The 22965-nt window shown below is 35.6% G+C and overlaps 1 protein-coding gene across 23 annotated transcripts in view; it reads right to left on the bottom strand.

Moving 5' to 3' along the window:
* The window catches only part of TCF4 (transcription factor 4), a 345156-nt gene that overhangs the window by 110242 nt on the left and 211949 nt on the right, over positions 1-22965 (bottom strand). For 17 of the 23 annotated variants that reach the window (XM_037806070.1, XM_037806078.1, XM_037806067.1 and 14 more), the window contains 2 exons: positions 11103-11232; positions 10563-10612 (listed from right to left, as the gene is read on the bottom strand). In XM_037806070.1, the coding sequence (XP_037661998.1) occupies positions 10563-10612; positions 11103-11232 (180 nt within the window). Of the gene's footprint in view, positions 1-10562; positions 10613-11102; positions 11233-12059; positions 12073-19787; positions 19881-22965 lie in introns of those variants that run through there. The other 6 variants (XM_037806071.1, XM_037806074.1, XM_037806062.1 and 3 more) reach the window with 3 other exon arrangements.

The following is a 22965-nucleotide window of genomic DNA, read 5'->3' as shown; positions in this document are numbered from 1 at the left end:
GGCCCATCTAGTCAATACATCTTCATCTTACAAGATGAACTAAAATTCCAGGACTACCCCTCACTTTTCTGGGGGAACCAGAACAAACCCTACAAAGGTAAATCCATGCATCGCTAATTATGGAATAACACTGAAACAATTTGAAAGAAAAAGTATGTATCTCCTTATCACTTAGAGGCAGTTCTGATTTAGGCATATACAACTCATTGGCAGAGTGAATCACACTATGACAAGTTCTGTACATCTCGACCTCATGTCCCATTTCAAAAGAGAAATGATGGAGAACATACTTCCAACACCAACTTTGCACTGTGTTAAGGCTAAAGATGAAAAACGCTGACTAGGTTTCTTTGCCTGTTGGAGATGGTACTGTAAGGATGATGAGATACAGAAAGCACTTACATTATTTGCTAATTCCAAATAATGAAGTCCCCTCCATTAGGTAAAATTCTTCCTCATGCAATTTAGACCCTCATCTTATTTTCTGCTTTACTGTTAACTACTCAAGTAAGCTGCATGTCAGATTTTTCCCAAATGCTGTAAGAAAAACAGTCACCTCATTGCTGATACTAGCAATAACAGTACTGCTGTCGTTATTGTTGTTGTTGTTAGATGTTACCATATCTTAACTATTTACAGCATGAGACAACTATTTAAGCACATCATATATATTCTGTTATTTATTCACTGCAAGATCCTTAAGAGGTACATGTATGTTCCCCATTTTTCAAGGAAGAATTCAAGGATATTACATCACGTGTCCAAGGCCACATAGTTGGTAAGTGGCACAGATTCTGTGTTCTTTCCCACTAGACCATACTGTCTCTAGGAAAGAAAGGGTATCCTTTCTAACTGATCCGCTTAGGGAAGAAATTGTGCGTTATAAACAGTGCACTATACAGTGGTAGCAAGGGTCATTCTACAGCAAAATGAAACTTTTCGATGTTTGATTTATTCCAGATAATCAAACTCTTGCTAAGTTAACGACAACCATGTTGAAGAGTGGTTTGTGGTCTAGCACATTCTAATAGCTGTAGGCAGCATGGCATCACGGACAAGAACACAGAGACTGTGGAGACAGCCTGCCCGGGTCTCAATCCCAGCTCTGCCACTTTGGGCTGTGTGACCTTAGGTATGTTTCTTCACCTCTCTGTGCTTCAGTTTCTTTATCTATGACTCAACAGTAGTATCTATCTCATAGGATTTTCATAGGATTAAATGATTTAATGTATGCAAAGTGCCTGGCACAGAATGGTGCCTGGCACAGGATAAATACTACATTAATTGTTTAGACATTGTGCCGACAGCATTTCATTCAGGTGGAGCAGGCAGTATTTATACCTATTTTGCAGACAATGAAATAGGATTGTGACCTGACCAAGGCCACTGGGTGAGCAAGTAGAGGATAACTAGGAAGGTCTATTTCCACATATAGTAGTAAACATAACGTTTACTACTATATCCATTCATCGGAAATAAAATTGAAAGTAATATGTGTAAGGCAGTGAGTTTAGCTTCTGTGAGACAAAAAAGATGTAGGCAGAATACTGTCTTTATCTTCTTCAAGATGGTTACAACTGAGTAAGGGGACAAAGCACCTCTAGACTGAGCTTAAAGGATAAAAAGTCTATGTGTTACACAGGGTATCTTCATTTTATTTTTGAATGCACAACATTCTTCAAAGGTTAGACTTTATACTCTTTAAAATGATAAGGCACATTCCCTCAAATTGGGATGTGAATGACACAAAACTGAGGATTTCCTTCAGCATGAAGAAATTTAGTTGTGAAGTTTTATGATTTAAATAAAGGGTACATTTAGTGCATTGAGAGAAAGAAATGTTCAGTGTTACATGGGGTTTCTAGTTTCTTGTTTGGTTGAAACATACATTTTAAATGAATATAAATGAAGAAAGGAATGAATGAACAGAAACTTTAAAAATGCTTTTTTATTTCCATCCCACCTGGGTGTTCCCAGTTTGTTATCATAGAGTTTCATGTAAGAGCTAGATTATGGATGTCATTTAACAAAGGAAAAACAAAATAGCATTTGTTTACAAAACAATTACCTTTCAGTGTTTGATTTCACAATTCTAACTATATCTGCCCATAATAAATATGCTTCATTCCATTTTCTTTTGCCCAGCCATATAAATTAAACCAAAGATTTTAAATGCCAATTTCTTGTATACATCTAAAAGTAAAATCCATATAAAGGCACTATATGAGGAACTCACAAGGTTTTGGCAATAAAATTTCACTTATGAAGCATATGCCTTAAAATTAAATGGCAGAATCTGTACCCTTTGATTACATAAGAAATACCTTTGGTAGCACAATAGCTACAGAAAGTTTTTTTTTTTTAATTGAACTTAATGTTTAAAAATTAAACTAATTCAACAAGGCTTAACCAGCAGGCTATGAGCAACCTTGTAAAATCTCAGCTTCAGTAGTTTTGAGAAATGAGCTGAGTGCTGCTGCATCCTTAGGCAATTTTTTTCCCGTCTTTTAAACATCTTAAGTTATTAAACTCTCTTAAAATAAAGCCCCAGTTTTTATACTCCACTTATTATTGAATTATTTTGTACTTCAAGCTCATTCCATAATGAGCAAGCCAGAAAATATTATTGTGCCCTGTGTTAATGCACCTGAGCACCTGGGAAACAAGTGAATTCCCCAAACAGGGTTACTTGAAAACATTAACGCTAAGAATCAGCCACCTACTTGAAACTGCTTTCTCATATCAGCTAATGATATAATGATATACTATGCCAATAGGTAGAATGAAAGCTATTACAATATTATTATAACTATAATCCAGGAGGCATATTTAGAATGATACGGGTGGGGGTGGAAGGGAGGTTGCTGTAGACAGTTAGGTACTCTTTCTCAGATGATACCAAAATAATTGCTCCAAAATAGCACTTTTCTACAATCCCTAAATGGTAACAGCAAGTCGTAAGAGTGACAGTTTTTGTAAGTGTGTGCGAGAAATGACACCAGTTTAATGGTTAAATGTAGCACAAGGGTCATTTTGCTGGGAAAAAAAAAAAAGTCTTTCTAACATGTATCCATGATTCACAAAGGGAATGCCCTTTACTCACTACAGTTGGAAAAACAACTGACATACAGCAATCCAAGAAATTTTCTCCACAATTTCCGATGAAGGGGGCTTCTCTAAAAAGTGGCCCTGCTACCCTTGTTTCACTGAATAATCAAAATAAACTTCAGTGAAATTCAATGCGCACACAGATCCTGTCCTGATTACTCTCGAAGTAAATGTTCATAGATCAAGTTTCAACCCTAGTCACATATTTATGATTAATTCCTCAGATGACAAATTTAGACTAGAGAGAAAACAGTGGGTGTCACTAAAGCACTTAAATGTAATTCTTAAAATGTTCTCCTGAAGCTGTAATTTGCACATTATTTCAGAATTGAAATCTACACCTCTCACTGAAACTTAAATCACCTCTATTTTCAACCTTGAAATTTTACAGAATGCAGAATCTTCTGCACTACCTTAATTTCTCTGAAGAGGGAGTATATGCTCAAGCAAAGCGTGAAACTCCACAAATAGCTCCACACCTATGCAACAGCTGCAACTTAAAAAAATAAAAAAAATCAGGATCATTCACATGCTGCTGTTTTGAGATAAAATAATTGAGTATTTAAAGCCGGAAAATTTGCACTGCATTTTATAAAAGCTCTGATTCCTTTAAAATGAGCACACCAGTGTACACACACCCTGGGACAGTCGCGATCAAGGCTGAGAATCCCATGCTACTGCTTTCAAATGCAACTTCATGTTCGGTTTAAGAATTCAGTGCAATTTATTTAAAAACAAAACAAAACAGGTGTCTGTCAACAGCCTGACAGTATTTTATTCTGCCTTAAGAAAATACAACATTGCTATTTTTGAAGATACTCCTTTTTAGCATTATTGCTGCATTTTCTGATAGGGTCTTATTTATGTTGTCCTCCAACTTGTACTCAACTCTGATATATTACTTTCAGACAAAAACTTCAGAATTGTTTGAAACCAGGAATGTACGTTGCCAAACTGTCAGTGACTGGGGGAAAAAAATGAAAAATTTTCACTGTGTTAGAAAATAAAACTGTTTCAATCAATGAAATGTTAAAAGTTAAAGTATTAGTCAGATATTAAGCCAAGCATCTATATTACTCCATAAACATAAAATAAATTCTCAGTTAAGCCAGATGCTGCCAAACAAGTTATTGTAATTTCAAAATACATGCAAGTCCTGTTGTAATACTCTGCTAGGTAAAGCAGCCTCTGCAGCTTCTTAGATTTCTTAGTAATTAAGCCATTCAGATGGAGTCCAAGACTTCCCACCAAAATATGCTCTTCAGTGAAAGTGATAAAATAAGGTTCAAAATGATAGTTCCCTGAAATGTAATTCTTCTTTCTCAACAAGTAAGCCCAGTTTTACTCTAAATGCTATTGTTCCAATTGCTGAACTTTTAACAGAAAGTCCTGATAAATCTAAGCAGGTGAAACAGTATATTGCAAACTGGGTGAAAAACAAAACCACACATCCTGGGGTAAGCAGGCACTATGGCCAGGGGGCCACCTCTGTGACAGAGGGGATGGCATGGTTGTGTTTTGAGTGTTTAAGGCATATATCATGTTCATTTGTAAGAATCCTTCCAGAATAACTGATAAATACATAGATGTTTCTTCCATAGTTAACTTTTGTTTTTTCCTTCTCACTTACATTTCTTCTCTCTTGGTAAAAAAGTATGTGCACCAGCAACATCATTCTGAAGAGGGAAGGATTGGGTTTCAAGGCAGACAGGAGGGGCATGGTGGAAGAGGGACCTCATTATTTCAAAACTACAAACAAAAATCCTGAAAACTTCTAGCAAACTTCTGGGAGATGGGAATGTCTAATGGTAGATACTTGAAATATTTGCATGTATCTTGTATGCTTTTTGAAATACTTATAATGGTCTAAGAACCCTCCATGATAACTATTTAAATATAGAGATCTTCCTATATTTGTTTCATAAACCAGCAATTAATAAAAAGCATAATCTCTACAGCTACTGCGAGTAATAGAGAAGAGGAGACTGGTTTTCAAAGAAACAAAAACTGTGGTGAACTTGAAGTTTTTGGGCTTAGCTAATTCAGTATTAATTGTACACACAAAAATAAATTCTTTCTTTGTGATGAACATTTTATGTACTTTCAAGGTGTTCCCCAATGCCATGCTATATATGCTGTGTAACTTGTGTGAATTATACTTTTGCCCTATTTGGGATGATTTATTTGCATTATCCTTAAATTCCCCCTCGCCTACAAATTTTCATAATTAATAAGCAAAATTTTAATATAAAAAACTAATTTCAATATATTTAATTGGAAAATGTGTATACAGTTTAAAGTTGAGCATTGGGAGCTATTCTAACATTCTGATATGAACCCTACAATTCTACTTCTTTACAAAGTACCTACTGCTTTAGGAATGAACCTTGAAGAGGCCCCTCCTTTCATATCTTATCACACAATTGGCTACTTCTCCACTTTCCTACACAGGATGCAGTCCAGATGGCTGACACTTGGTTCACTTGTGCTAGACATTATAATGTTTTAATATAAATTTCATTTTCAAGAAAGTTATATTATTATTCAAGTTAAAACTGTTGACATGAAAAAAAGCATCATTGTGATTTTTTTCTGATCCGTTTCAAAAGTGATGGGGGAACTTATGTATTTTAAATACTGAGGTTTTTAATTTTACATAATTTCTAGGTCCTTTAATAAGGAAAATAACAAAAACAAAAACATTTTACCAACTTCTCTTTTAAACTGTTTGCAATCTTTCAAGCCTCTGGGGGAAAAAAAAGTTGTTTTGTTTTTTTCTTCCCAAAATAGCTTAAGCTATGGCTTCAATATCATATTTGAAACCTTTGAATATGAAGGTTTTTCTATAATGGGAAACATGCAATATGATTAATTCCATCAACATTAGTCATCTTTTCTTGATATTCCAAATAATCTCTTCTGCTAAAGAAAGTCTCACTCAGATTTTCAGGTTTTCTTTACTTAAGAATTATTTCTTACAAAAACTGACATATTGCTACCTTGTATACTTGAGTTTTTATTCTTCAAATCCACCTAATGATTAAATTGGGTCTCAAATTTCCCTAGAGTATCTGAACCATATTACAGAATCCTGACAGTAGTTGAGACTGTTTTCCTTAGGATACATGAGTACAAAGCTATCTCTGACTATTTGATAGAAAATCTGTCAGTTCCTCTGGAATTAAACAAAAACAAAAACAAAAACAAAAACACACACAAAGCTTGTTAAATTGTAATTTGAAAGTTATCACCTTTTTGTATGTGTGTTATATTTCACAATAAGGAAAACTGAAATTATGGTGCTGCAACTCATAATAATTTTGGAAATTTCTTATATAACTACTTGTCAAATCATACTTTGAAAGATATTATCTTTTTGTACATATGTTATATTTCATAATAAGGAAATAACTAAAACTGTGGAACTGCAACCCATAACAGTGTTTGAAATTTGTTTTCTATTTGTTAAATTGCACTTGGAAAGTTATCACTTCTATGTATATATGTTATACTTTACAATAAAAAATACGATTAAAAATGCAACATAATATACAAAATAGACTTTACAGCAAAGTGCAGTTTGTAAAATGATCATTGGTGAAAAGGGAGCTCCTAAACTATTTTTAAGAATAAGACTTACTTTCAGAGAACTCAAACTCGAGGGAACCCAGCTGGGAATGATAGTGAGACCTTCCCTGAAGTTTCAAATTGGAATAGAAGTAGAAACAAATAGAATGTTTTTAGTCATTAATAGGTTCTGGTAAAACGTATATCATTTTCAAACATTCCAAATTATAAGAAATCCAAGATTTTATCTGTTTACATATCAGTGGGAAGAAGGAAGTTTCAGAAAGACAATCTTTTTGTGTACGCTTTTATAAAAATATTTTTAAATGACACAATATGACATTACTTTTCTATTTTCTAGATTTTAATACTTTCATGTTAATTTCCGTTCAGAATCACAGACAATTTTTTTCCAAAAAATACGATTTAATTTGGTACAGTTTTCTCTGCAATTAGGTCTTCCATGAATTCAACACTTATGATTATTGGGTATGCAAAGACAAGAAATTTGCTGGAAAGGGCAGTAAGCTTAGAACATATTAAGTTTAAGATTAAATACATTTAAAAAAGAAAACTAAGATGTGGAAACCTAACAAGACAAGAATTCACATGTAGATTCAAGACGATACATGCAAAATACATTCTGGCATCAAGAGACAAAGCTTTACCACTAAAGTCTTCAAATGATGACAAGAAATTGGGATGCCACTGAAAAGAGCAACATACTAATATCTGAACAGAGAACATGAAATTGTTCTGCAGTAATAAGCAGGGCTCTCATGGGCAATTAGATAGCTGTCATTTCACAGAGCCTTTCCTTGAAAACAACAACAAAACATCACCCTAGCCCTAACTACACGCCTCTGTTCTCCAGAGGAAAAGTCTTCCTTCCCTCCATTCTGCGTGTGTCTGTAGCCCCAGCAGGATGGATCTTCCACTGTCCTCTCTCTCTGCCATGCTTTCTAAGTGTCCTGAGGTCTCTAATGCAGCGCACAGTACAGCACACATTCGTGGATCCTGCCAGATCCGTGGCAAGGTGGCGGGCCAGGCTTATGTTTTCTTTCTCCCACAGATGCTGCAGTGTTTTCAAAACAGGGCAAAGCAATCCCCTCGCTCTCCTCATCTCCTGTGATGATCCAGCCCAATGGCGGCCAAAGAAGGCCAGCGTCTGTATCATAGCCGTGTCATTAGTGGTATCTGATTACGGAAGGTTACAGTTTAAATTTTCTTTGTTTTATTTTAAGAAAGAGAGAGGGCCCATTTGGAAAAAGGGGAAAAAAAGTGAGTTGACACAACAGATTGTGACAGATTTATTACTATTTATCATGGTAAATATGTATCGAAGAAAACATGTAAATGTCTTTATCTAGTCATAATCATTCTGAAAGAAACCTTTTTTTGTCCTCAATATTTCATTATCTGTTCTACAAATAATCATACATATTGAAGTATGTTTTTCAAAGAAGTATTTCCTATGGGATAAATTTTCATAATTTTATTTGAGGCTAAACAAAAAAGTACGGCAGAAATGTAGATCTACTCAGGCAAATGTGTTAATGATGTCTAAAACAGACTAGCTCTTTAGATGAAGTTAAATATATATATATATATATATAGTGGTGTGGTGAGGCATGTGGATCTTGCTACAAGTAATAAGCAAATCAGTGTACACAGCAATACCAATATAAACTAACTTAAACTTTCATTAAAACAGAACTGAGGTTTTTTTTTTAAGTAATGACCTTAAATTAATGGTTGAATTCTAAAATTACTCAAACTATTTTAATTTTTCTTCTCAGAAAAACAAACTGAATAACAAGGATAAAATTTTCATTTTTAATTGAATTTCCTCCTCCTTGTCCTCACAAAAAGGGCTCTTTACAAAATTATTCTGTAAGGAACAACAAAACATTTAGCCAAGATAAATTCTGTAAGAAGAGTAAATCCTAAACTGACCATCAAAAGCCAGAAATTAAACAATATAAACTAAACGTCCAAATTCTGGGTTTTTTTAATTGTAAAGGAAAGAAAGACACTTTCAGACTTCTGAGTATACCACAACATACCCAGAACAGATAAATTGTCTTAATAGCAAAGACAAAATATAAGCTGTAAATTTTCAATAATAGCCAGCTAGACATGGGGAAATATGTTTAAATTTACAAATTATGAGAAATTGTTTTTGATGATGACTAAGCACACAGATAACCTCAAAGATCACACCAATGCACTATTCAGAAATTTCATAGATTATTGTTAATTTTAGCATTAGAAAAAACAAAGTTAATTTAATGAGGCATAAATAGGGTTGTATACCTTTAAGTTTTATCATAGCTGTTCTCGTAGAGAGTTATTTTATCATTTCAGAACATTCAAAGGTCCACTTATATTTAATCTTGTCTGTACTAAGTTCAGGCATGTTTAACATGTAAACAGCTGTGAGGACTATATCATTTGAAGTTGTCATAAAAGCTATTAAAAGCTAAAGTTTCATCTACATTAAATCCATCACTAACTTCAAGCTTAAACTATGCTTACAAAAACCTGAGGGGGATATTAGTCAATTTCAATACAACACAGAAATTCAAAGAATAACTACTCAGTATATTTTTTTGAGTGACTTTTTGGTAGTCAAAAATGACTATTTTATATGCTAGTGGCAGTTTTATTTACACAATATTTTTCCACATTTATGAACAATTTTGTGATGCTTCTTCAACATTACCAACCCTATGATAATCAGCATACAAATTTGTTTTTTTCTGATAAGACTTGTTCTGATACATTTGTTTAATAATTTTTTAGATTAGTTGAACTGAAATCAAGTCAAATACACAGGTGTTTGGGTTAATGTAATATAAGAACATTTGCAAAACCCATGATTCTTCTAATTTATTAAAAATGAAATAAAACTAATATGGAATATAGTTTGTTAATCTTGGGAGTTCTAAATATAATTTTATTTCAAAGTATAAGAACTTTTAAGTTAGAACCCTGCAGAACACTGACTTAAATTATATATATATATAATTTAAGATACATATCTTTCTCATGGGAAGGAAGGAAAAAAGAAAAACAAAAGAGGAGGAAAAGAGAAACAAGGAAGGAAGGAAAAGATCATATTTTTATTCTACATGAGGAGAAAAAGTACTCGAATAGCTGAGTCTTAAACATTAATTAAGGCACATTACCTGGAAACTCAAATTTGAAGCTATATATAAGAATTCACACAAGATATCATGCATCTAGTTGGGATTACATTTGCAATGTTGGGGGGGTAAGGGAGCCTCCGAAACTCCAGCCTTTAGCGCCAGTTACTAACAAGACCCAGAATGCCTTTGGCTACAGCTGGACTCTTCTAGTCCTCACCTGGTATAACAGACACCAACAGCGACGGACACAGCTACCTTTGCAGCCGTTAGTCAGCAACCTCTCTAGAAAATAGAGACATCCTCCCTCTATGCTGGGCTGAAACCCATGTAAATTTTTCCTAAATCCTCTCCACAAATCTCCTTTCTCATGCAAATCCATAAATCATCATAATACTGACAAAGCATTTAACCAACACATGAAACTAATACTCATTCTCTTGAAAGCCCTGTGCAGGTAAAAAACTCCTAGAACTTCAGGCACCTTTTCAAGGCTCTCTTCAGAGCTTAACCTGCGGAACAGATGAAGGTAACTGCCCATTCTTCCAGGATGGGAAATTAATCACTCCCAGGTGGGTCAGGTAGCTGCACATGCAGGTTACTCCTACCTCACCCACACTCTAGATAAACACGCTGCTGCGGAGGGAGAAGAGAGCCTCATTTTCTCCTCTCTCCTTCACCTCAGTACAAAACAGAACAAAGTAAACAACACACAAAGCAGAAACAAGCAGTACTTACTGAAGATGGCAAACCTGGAGGAACTTTTCGAACTTTCTTTGTCTGTACCTCTGAAAGAAAATGAAGGACTCTGTGAGTTCCACGCATGCCCCTTTTCCTAATGAAAACTTACCAAACCCAGAAGCCATTCAGATTAGATTAGACTTTTTTACATCATTACCTTAGCAAAATGGAGTCACCCCTATCTCCTTTTATCCTGACAGAAATCAAATTCTGCTTTGTTCATAAAATGAAGAGCTCAACTTTCTAATGCTTTGATTTTTTTAAGGTTCCTTATGTGTACAACCAAGAGAAAACAAGGAATAAACATTCACAGAAATTGTTCTGCTACTATAAGGTGTTAATATATCCCCACAGTGAACTACTGGGGGAGTCACCAGCCTGACAATTGAGCAAAATTTTGTTTTTGTTTTTGTCTTTGGGGGGGGGGGGTGGTGTTGAAGTGAGGGTGGGGTAGAGAGGGGTGTTGAAAAAAAAGAGGAAGAAAGAAAGAAAAAACTATTAACTGTCACTCGGGCATTCAACCAAGGACTGCCTTACCCATGGCACCACTGTGAAGAGGCCTCCTTCGGGGGTTATTGCTAGAATACTGATAGTACTGGGAACCAGGCTTGGTGGGCGAAAGAGTTCCTGGGTTGCCCATATCCATGTCACCTCCAAGGAGACTCTGCTAAAATGTTAAAAGGGGAAAACAAATATATATGGTTATGTTTTTTACATTTATCACTGCACCGCCCCCCCCAAACTGACTGTTAGTACCTAAACCAACGTAATAAAGAAAACAGCATGTGCTAAACTCAAACAATTTTTTTAAAAAGAGAAAAGCAGTCTATGAAGCGATCACAAAGTTTCTGAATTTTTAAACCTTTACTTTTGAGAGGAAGATAGAAGATGATTCCCTTTAAACAATATTTGAAAAAAACTCTTTTAGATGACTAACATTTTAATTTTATAAGAAAACAGCATTTACGTAAGACTAATGTTTTCTTTATCTAGACTTATGCTCATATCTGTGAACTATTCATGCCCTTCCTTAGCAAGAACCAAGGAGAATCTCATTTTTTTGAACACACAAAACTCTCCCTGGCTGGTCACACTGGGGGTGAGTGTGGACCCGGTACCTCCACCCTGAGAGTTCTGTCTCTCTCTGCACCGGTACATCGTGATCCCCCACGAATTCACACACCACCAAAAGAAGAGAAAAATGCCAACTGAACCAAGAGGAAATTCAATCTTCACATTAACTTCCAAAATTATAGAAACAGTAGGCGTTCTAAGCTAACAGCGACACACTAAAGGACTTCAGAATGCCCTCTTGAGGACTATCGGAAACTTAAATACATCCCCACCGACCAAACATTTACCTGAACACTAGCAAACCTGCACAAATATCATTAACTTATTAAGGTGTGACAAATTACTAAACTTTAAAAAATGATGACATAAGAGAGAGTATATGATAATACTACATTTTCTAAAAACTACATAGAAACTTACCCACAATATATAAATCGTCTGATTATACTGTGCCTTGAACACATTGTTCTCTTAATTATTCTGATATGCAATAAAATAAGTGTAGATACTACCATTTATATTAAGAACAAATTTACTATTTAATAAAGAAATTTTAAAATTAAGTACTAAAAATCTAACTTTATCGTTACTTGTAATCAACTTTTACTGACTGAACTAATTACTGTCCTTGATAAAGTACAGAATGTGTTTTCCCTAATCTAAATTCTAATCACCATGTCACTCACAACAGACTTAGGGATGCTTCACTAACACACTATTCACATGCAAAATACTCTAAATAGGCCAATTATGACTCTGCCCCTGTTCCCTGGTTAACCCGCTGAGAACTGAAAAATTTCACAAGGCAGTCACCAACTAAAACAAAGGGTCCTTGTTTTAAATTAAGACAGTCTTTTTGATTCCTAAATAGCTCAACAAAGTGGCATGTCTTCGAGTGAAAGCAGTTGGTCAAATATGACCCATAAGCTGGAAAACCAAAAATTAAAACCTCCCCTTTCCACTGCCATATAGCTAAATATCATAAAGAGATCCTCTGGATTCCGAAGGATTTTTGTGACTGTTGGATGAGTAATTTATAAAGAACTAATACTGACAAGCTCGCCTCCCCTGTTTTAAGACTTTTCCAAGGAATACGTAATAAACATTACTTTAAACTAAAACTTCAAGGCTGAGATTCTAGGTTGAAAGCACATCTTGAGTTAAAACAAAACAAAACAAAACAAAAACTCATTGCTACTACCTTAATATTTACCACATGGCTGATAAAAACCTGAGATCTACGTGCTCAACTACTGCCTCTTCAGAACTTAAAAGATCAAAATGCTACACAATGGCAAACAAAAATATAGAGCTCTTTTTAATCAAGCTCAGTATAAATCAGGAATCTAAGAGTATACCATCAAATGATTCCTGTATTCTTTTAGGAGTGGCATTCAAATACTTTAGAATCTCAACTCAAAATTTCACTCTTGGTAATTCTTATTAAAAAAAGTTTTTGTTTATGTAAGCTCAAGTCCAAGTTTTCTTTGAAATTTCCATCAATAAAGCTGTAAATTATTTCAAATCACAGCTTCCTTACAGTTCAGTAAATCTACAAATGAGTCTTCATTTCATTTGAAAGAGAAGTTTGAAAATGATATTATTAAGAACTTTGTAATCTAGACAGGCATTATCCTATTTCTTCATTTTCCTTTGTTGAAAAAAATATAAAAAATATTCAGAAAAAAAGGCTGAACCAATATATTTGTAATGCTTGCTTGTCTTTTTAATGAGTTTAACCGTTGGTTAATTCTTGTTGGTCCTGGTGACAAAGGTTTTCATTCTCAAGAAAGTAGTTGTATTCAATAGGTCTACATAAAAACAAACATGCTTCCTATACTGTGTTTTAGCAGCATTCACAGAGAGCTGTGAAAAAATGTAAAATGATAACTAAAAGATAGCTAAGAGGCTGTGGCTGACCTTACTGTCGTTAATTTAAAAGAAAACCATTTCATGGGCCAGTTGCAAATAAATCACAAATCTAACTCGTGCATGCAGTCACATGAAGTATGTATACTGACAGTGCTAAGACCAGATAGCACTTACAAACACTTAATGGCTTGTGCTAATCTGTAATCTTTTTTTTTTTAAACAAAGCACATTCTTGCTTTTTTTTTTTTTCCAGACCTGTTTGTTCCTTTTTCTTTTTAACTTGGACAATAGGATCATTCTTCTAAAGCAACAAAAATAAGCATTTCCTCTCACTTAAGGGGGCCCTGATCACCCCACTAGGGAAAATGAAGATAAAAATATATGTTCTTATTGTAGAGTATACTTGTAAAAATGCACAATGACCATTTACTATTGTTTGCCCTTTACGTCACAGACTTAACTCTCTGGAGCAATGAGAAAGATTTTTTTAAAAAAAGAAAATTTAATGGCATTCAATTTAATAAGGTAAATTAAATACTACACAAAATTGATAAGGCATTTATTTATATATGAATTTATCTACATGTATATACAGCTTTGAAGGCACACTTACGCTTAATAAAAGTTAAGTTTGAAAGATACGTCTACTTTCAAAATGGTCAAATGCATCCTTGCCTTAAATAGGATTATAATGGTTTTAGGTTTTCCACATTGTGCAAGCTCATGCTCTGCGGTTATGTTAGGTCCCAGTAGTAAGCTGCCTGAGTCTGCCAGGAAACACTGGAAACAAGATGTGGCATCTTGCAGTGTGCTAACCTGTAAATCTTAAACCCATAGTTTAGCATTTTGCTTAACTGTCTGCAACGTGATGAGACAAGCCCTTCCCCTTATTCACTCTTTATTTTCTTCCCAGGGGAAACAATTTCAAGACTTAAAATACCTTAACCAAAGAAGAGAATTATTTTGACTTTGTCAACCAGGTTTAAAGGTTCTGTGTTCCCCACAGAGACCTTCTCTCTCCGCAACCAATTCTCCAGCAAAGAGTGAATCCTAACATAGCACTCACGTGCCAAACTGCAAACATTCTGTGACGGTCCCTTTCAGTAAAAATTTATATTTGTTTTATATCGGATCTGGGTCTCAGACTATCTTTCTAACACATTCTCAACCTTGCCCCCATTCCCTTTGGGGAGAGCGTTTTAAAATCCTTGCTCAACCACTGAACTGTGCTTATGCAACCAAGAATGCAAAACCATGAATTAAACTTGAGTAAGAAAAAGCAGCATATATCTCAAATTAGATTTATAACTGAATGGTAATCAAAAATAGAACTAACTGCTTCAAGCTTAAATTATCAACTTTTTTCTTGTTAAACTAAAATCATCTTGCTCTGAACTATTATTTCATTTCACTCAGCACTTTAAATGTAATGGGTGGGTGTACATTTCTAAAAAGGAAGATTATATTTACCCTTAATTACAGATATGAGTGAGATCAGAGTACGATGAATGCTGCTTTTTTGGCTTATAATTAATTCATCTAATAGGTGAATGACCTTGAATTTCAGGGTTGGAAACTGGGAGAGGAAAAAAAGTAGGAGAAAAAACCTCTGGGGAGAAGCAAATGTGCCCCTGGTTTCTTAGGGCTTTCTCTGATTTTGCGTCACTCCCATTACGTTGTGATCTGATATTAGACACAACATCTTGGGGGGATGTTGTAGAACAGAGAAAAGCAGTCTCAGATGAAACCAGATTAAGCTCCTTTTCTGAACTATTGCCAAATGCTTGTGAGTCTAATTCATGTTTGGGTATTCTAGTACTCACACAGCTGCAATTCCATTCTTTCATCACAAACCTAAGTGATGTATAGAGGCTTTGTATGGTGAACTGACTCTATAAAGCCAGGAATTTTGGAAAGCTTTATGTTAATATGGAATTAAATTCTGAACCACTATAAAACTTATGAATGCTGGATATATGCATAGGTACCTAATAGATTTCGCAGTGTTAAGTGCAAAATACACATTAACAAAAATTACAAATTAGATTTGTTGAAAACACTTTTTATCACAACCAAAATCATTTCTACATAGTTAATTCCGCACAGAAAGAGGTTTTCAAAAACACTGCTGAATAAGATTCCAAACCAGCCATGGGGAAGTTTTTGCAAATCCCTGTCGAATACCTGCTGCTGAATTTGCCATTTTGACCACAGAAGGGCCATTGCTGACTTACTGTAGTAGCAGGAGGGGACGATAATTTTGCTGCTGTTGGCACTTAACTCTGCTACCTGGAATATATCTTGCACCAAAGGGCAATGAAGAACACAGTATTTTCACCTGTCCACTTTTGAACTTCAATGCTCAAAACTGAACGTCAGTCTTGTTGGACAGCCCTTACTCCTGATGCCCAAAGGTCCAGGAATGGAATTTATCATTTATTTTCATTTCTGTCCTATGTGCGTACTCTTGATTTCAACAAAAGAGGACTTGGAAACTGGGAAAGACGAGATGGCAAGGATCACTTTCCTGTTCTGGAAACTAACAGATTGTTATTGTGCTGCAGAGAAATGCAAATTATCAAAATTATCATTTAGCAAATATATAATTTTAAGGCCTTTAAATGTTAATGCACATTTTGCTTGTAAAAAGGCAGACATAGACTTCAAACGGGAAAGGATGGAGGGCTTTGAGATAAGACAGATTAGACTGAGCCTTAGCTCAGACACATAAAAGCAATGTGATTTGCAGTGTTATGCAGCTGCTCTAAACCATGTATTCCTCCTCTGTAAAATGGGAATAACAGAAGCCTCCATCATGGGGTTATTATCGGGAGTAGATGAAACAACATATATCAAATGTCCAGCAGAGGTGGGCATAGCTTATACTAGCACACAGCACTCCTTCTCCTGCCCCCAACAAATGGTCCCATATCACAGTCGGTCCACTGATTATTATTTAAATGATTTGTCAAAAGTTGCAAATAGTTGTCAGTTAGATCTTATACTTTCAGACGAAAGGTACACCATGAAACAACAATTTTGTAAAGTCTATAAAAAAACTGAAAAAGAATTAAATAGGGGGCTACATACACAGTGTGGCCTAGAGCTACATCGGCAACAAGAAATGTCTAGTTTTGTTCTATATTTAATAAAGGAATTGGCCAACAATCAATCTCGATAATTTAAGCTTAAATGGCCATTTCCCTGGAACTGCTACAAGAATTACTTCAAGGACTCATTTAATTTTGCCTTTGCAGGCATGAGAAAACTGTTAATTCACCTATACTTGAAATCAAAAGTAGTCATCGTTGATGGACTAGGTATACACAAATAAGAAATGATTATAGTTGATCAAATTTTGTCAATCATGTGATATAAAATATTCAAACTCTTACTACTGCATTAACCACTTTCATGAAGAAACTGATAAAGGACCTCAAATATGGTTCCATTTTATGTTTTTCCCATTGGGAGGCCATTTATAGACATTTAATGAGTATTACTCGATATCTGTCAAGTACTATCTTGAAAATCTTTACTTCCCCCATGACATTACAAAAAATAAATGCATGCATCTCATACTTTGGGTTGGAAATCAGATTTATTTTAGAAGTGATTATATTTCACCATTCAAAAATTCAAATATATTGTCTTTCCTTACAAAGAAATGCAACACTTTATATATAAATGTTATAAAGTGATGCAAAGGTTGCCATGGTAACTATTACTTATTGTATAACACAGTAATAGTCCAGTAAAAACTCATGCATTTTGGTAAGGGAATTACAAGTGCCTAAGGGATAGCAAGATTTATGCATTCACCTATTTGACTACCTCTCAAATATAAAAAAATACATTATTTATTATATACACTAAAATAAGGAGGTCTTTCCATGGCTTTTGAAAATCTATTCTAGACTCCCAGCTCATCTATTGCACAATAAAAGGGAATTACATTTGTTGGTGGGAGGTTAAAAGTTTAGCAATAAGGAAACACTAAAGCAATCAGTAACCTACAATAAAATTGGATTTAAGAAATCTTATGTAAACAATACAGAATTTGAGATAACTACCTCCTTGTCAGTTTATGGTCCTTTTCAGTTCAGAAAGTTTATTTAATACATAATTTGATAAGTAGACTATAATCACTACTTGCCTTAAAATGTTTCTCTTTAGCAATTTCGTTCCAAAGTAGAAACAGAACAATCTGTATAAGACTGGTACACATACTAGGGAATTAGTACCCCTTCTCCTATAAATATAAACATGTGGCAATAATAAATGTTCCGAAAAATACATTTGGCCAGGTTGCTATATAGTAAAACAAAAGAATGGCAAACTGTCACGTCACTCTTCATCATATCTACTGAGGAAAGTCCCACTTCAAGGTAGTTGCAAATGTCTTCCACTTTGAACAAGTATCTATAAAAAACATCTTTACACAGAGTCTGTCCTCCCAGAAGACAGGGTCTCCTTCATCCTGGCCTCCCCAGCACCTTCCTAGGTGCTCCTTTAAAGTCTAATGACCAACTGTGTAAGATTCTCTAAAATGAAGTGTCCCAGTAATACCTGAACTTGTAAATAAAGTGGCAGGCCTAGGATGCAAGGCATGAAGAAATGGAGATTATCTGCAGAAGTAGCGTATGCACAGTGCCATCTGCAAACGATTCTATCGAAGTATCGACCATCCTTCCGGGCCTATGCATGGTCTTCTGCTTCAAGTGGGTCTGCTCTCAATGCTCATGAACTGTTCATCTCCCAAGATTCTCTCCCTTTCTTGAATATGTGGCTTATCAAGAATGTGCGGCCTTTAGACCAAACTGGTTTATACACTAGTTAAAAAAGGAAATGACATTCGTTTTCTAACTCCCTGTAGTGCCTAGCACAGTACCTGCCCATGACAATGCCCTCTAAATACAAAAATGGACACAGATCTATTGCTATTGGTCAAATCGAGGGGTTAGATAATTCTTTTTTATAGAATCAACTTATTCCCTTAGTCACACCAACAACTGTTGCTACTGCTGATAATAATATTAATAATAAAAATAACAATAAAGTAGGAGAAGTGGCAGCAGCAGGTGTGGGAGTAGCAAGAATAAAAGAGTGGTGGTAAGGGTAGTAGGTGGATAGTAGCAGCAGCTACCAGCAACTGAGTACCTCTATGTGCCGGCACAGAGGCAAATCCTTTACATACTAATGAGGCGGACAAGAATACCCCCATTGTACAGATGGGGACATTGCAAGTGGTTAAATGGCCTGACTGCTGCTACATGGCTGGCTAGGAGCAGAGCCAGAATGGAAATGCAGGCGGGCTTGGCTGGTCCCTTACATATTCCCTCCCTCCTCTCTGTGCACGCCTCTCTTTTGCACCCAGCCATTAGGAGAATCAGGCTGTTTTCCTTCAGTTCATTTTAACATCAATAATTCATTCCCTAAAACTTACTCCAGAGGAGAGACTAACTCAGTGGAGTTGGAAAGACTTGGGTGAGAGTGCCATTTAGACTCTGGATCACCTTAAGCAATCTCTGTAACTTTGTAGGCATCAGTCTCCTTGTCTGGGGAATGTTGTTATAATAATACCTATCCACTGTAAGGGTTAAATTAGATAATATTTAATTTAACTTAATTAGCACTTGCTAAGTCTTTGTTAATTGATAAGGAGTATTATTATATATAACATATAAAATAGCTTACTATATAGTAATATATATTATATTAAACAATGTATTGTATGGATATATTGTAATGTATAACATAATACATTATTATATTTATAAGCAGTATTTATGTATATATAAGATTCAAATATGCCATGGACATGCTTGGCTATAAAACAATTAGCCTTCCCGAACTATTAAAATCTTAGTTCTTGCATCTGAAATCTCCCACAACCTTTGCTTCTGCTTTCCACAGGCATTGTCTCTAATCTAAATTTTTACAATTTGCTCAATTATCTTCTCTAATGAGGTTCAAATTTTAATTCCTTTTTCGTTATTGTTCTCTCAAAGATAATCTTCACATTTCAGCCATCTTCTTTCTATACTTTCCCTTCACTTCATCTCAAATATTCATCCGCTATCACATTGTATTTCAAGTACACTGTTCATGCATCTGCTTTCTCCCTTCTAGTCTGTGGGTTCCTGGAGGGCAGAAAATGAGCCTCAATTATCTTTTTTATTCCTGGCAGGTAGCAGTACAGTGCGCTCTGGTACATAGTATGTCGTCAATAAATAGCAACTGAATAGTTACTTAATTGCTTATGAAAATGCTTACACGATTTCAACTGTTACCATCATGAAGATAACTTCTTCCTCTGTGTCCCAGTAGACATATAACTCCTTCACCTGTATGTTCAGCCTGGTCCTCAGGTTTTGTTGTGTGCCTCTGAAGTGGTTGTTAAGGACAGTGCCTCATGAATGCTTTGTAAGAAAACCTGAAGTCTGATCATTAATATGCAAAAGGTTCAACACATATTCTCCACCAAACTTCTGTTGCTTCCTAATTATTCTCTCTGTCCTTTAAGTACATTTGAAGAGTCAGACATTGTGAAGTCTGTGAAGAAATCAGTTGAGTTATTTGTCTAAACACACATACGATGGTTGACCTTTGTTTTTATCTACAGTTGGTTTGGTTGAAAAATGGTAGGACTTCCCCAAATAAGTTAAGCTGTAGAATGGCTGGCTCATCATTCACCCCAAGAGGCCAGGTTCTAGAGGGAATCTGCAACAGCTGTGGCAATGCAGCCCCTATCAAGGGAAGAGTCTGCAATGTCACACATCTCCCATGACAAAGCCAATGAAGAAGAGAGGAAGAAAGAAACAGCGAGAAACAGAGGGACGGGTTGTGGAGAGATATGAAGATGGTGGTTATTCTGGGAACATAAACTATGAAAGAGGTGGAAGAACTGAAACCAGCTGGTTGTGAGATTGCTCTGCTACAAGTAGGTGGCAAGAAGTCTTCACATGCTATTTAGCATATGGATTCTAAGTTCTTCATAGTCTGGGACAGAAAGGGTCAAAATCACAGGGTTGGCCATAGTAGACTAGAGCTAGCAATAAGATAAGGCAAGGTCCTAAGAACTGAGCTTCGGCACAATACAAATTCCTAGTTTCTTCATAGGAACTGAAATGGTCTAATCTTTCTTAGACTATTCATGTACTAATTTGTCTGAATTTTTTTTTAACTATGCTAGTTTCTCCAGAATGGCACTACTAAATACCAAGAAAAACTTTCTAAGACAGGCATAGCCAAGCATTTTCTTAAAGGGCCAGATAGTGAATATTCTAGCTCTGAGGGCCATATGGGCTCTGTTGCAACCATTCAATGCTGCTGTTGTAGTACTAAAGCAGCCATACACAGTATGTAAATGAACAAATGAGATAAGTTTACAATAAAACTTTATTTACATAACCAAGGTGTGGGCTGGATTTGTCCCAACACCACCTTTTGCTGACCCCTGTTCTAAGATGAAGGTAGAGTGTTTTCTATAGGACACATACTCTAAGTTTCATTATTTTGCCATGGTGGAAACTTGAGATTTTACAGATGCCATCTTCAACCCCTTGCTCTCCCTCTCATCCCAGCCCCACCTAGAAAATTCATATACAGCCTTCAGAATTAGCCTTTAAAACCCAGAGCTGCTCCTATTCCTTCAAGTATAAAAAACCTTCAGGTGAGAAACAGAAAAACAAAAAAACAAAACAAACAAACAAAAAAACTTCCAGGGCTCTCAAATACTCAATACCCAATTCCTACCCCATGGCCAATTTAGCCCCAGTGCAGCTTTCTAGCCTCTCCTTCCTCTTTTCACACATTTGCCCCACTGAGACACATTGAGCACATATTTTGAGCCAGCCAGGGTTCTTGGCACTGAGGACAAAGAACCTGCTTGTCCATATCATCCCCTCCACCTGGCCCAAGTATGATCAGAGTTACATGGAATCTCTCTTGAATCTGCAATTGCCCTCTTGCTCATTCAAACCTCTGCATCTTTACAAAGGCTGGGTCCTCTCCCTGGAACTCTTCCATTCCACACTAGAAGGTTGTTTCCATTCCACATGAGAACAACTTATAAACAACGGTGAAGACTGATCATATGATACATCCTTGGGAATCTTTTCCCCAGCACCCATTTTTGGACTTCAGAATCACTCTTAACACAGTGTGCTGGCACTACAGGTCCGTTCAGGCATGACACTACCCTAAAGCTGCCTAGAAGATGTGGCAGGGATCTTCCTTACTGCTGAACACAGAGGTGTCACTACATCAATGACAGCCGTCATGGGAGTAACAGCAAATACCTACACAGCACTTGGTATGCTTCTCTCTCTATTCCCTACCTCAACTCATTTAATCTGCACAATAGCCCCTTGAGGGAGTGATCTTATCAATCACACTTTACAGATAAAGGGGACTGAGACACAAAGAAGTTAAGTACTGCCTACAATTATATGAAAAATATATTTGATGACTAACGAATTAACCAAATTGTGTCATGTGCTTCAACACTTATCGCATCTTCTGAACCCACACTGTTCCCAGAAACCTCACATCTCAAATTTTCAACAATCACTTCCTCTTAATCCTTAAATCAGATGCTCAAGACCTCCCTCTACTCTCTTTCCCTCTCTTCTCATCTCTAACCACAGGTTAACCTTCAGAGCTTCAGCTCTATTCAAAGAAACATTCCCTCGCTCCACCTGACCAGTGACCTATTTCTCTTTTTAAACTCCATTCAGAACTCACCTATTCCAGGAAGTCTTTCCTAGATAAACTCGCCTTCAATCATTTGGTTTATTTAATATTCACACACACAGCTTTATAAGCAGACTTAGATCCTTATGAGAAAGGTGATATTAAAACAATGAGCAAGCAATTAACTTTACTAAGTTAACATAGGATTGCAATTTTTAGGTTTCTTCATAGCTATAATAGTGTATTTGTTTCCACGAACACTATTTTTTTCTCCAAAGATATAGATAGCCTTGAAAACATATTTTTATTATGTTTCTTCATAAGTCCTCATTCTAAAAATATTTAGATATTCAGCATATGACATTGACTAGCTGAACCAGTTTACAAGCCAGTTTAACAAAAATCATGAAAGGATTCAGCAGTACACACTTCTAAAAGACCAAAATTTTAAAGGAAACAAATACTTTAATCTTTCATACAAATATTTCCCAGGGAAGTACTTGAATAAAAGTAATCTGATGACCAGACATTAAAGTAGATTCTAATGCAAATGAAAACAAAACCCCAAAGAGAGAAAAATGGGATGGTGGAGGGGGAAAGCAAGGGATTCTAAAAGGATTCTAAAGTTCATCTGGAAAACCAAATGAATGATAATAGCTAAGAACATTTTTACAAAGAAGTAAGCTAAGAAAATCTAACATATATTTTTAAAATATATATTTTACACACACATATATAAAACAAAGTAATTAAAACA

Source organism: Choloepus didactylus, chromosome 16 (assembly GCF_015220235.1).
Source record: "Choloepus didactylus isolate mChoDid1 chromosome 16, mChoDid1.pri, whole genome shotgun sequence".
NCBI classification, from domain to species: domain Eukaryota; kingdom Metazoa; phylum Chordata; class Mammalia; order Pilosa; family Megalonychidae; genus Choloepus; species Choloepus didactylus.
The sequence above is the reverse complement of the archived record's forward strand: the minus strand, read 5'-3'. Positions and strand labels throughout refer to the sequence as shown.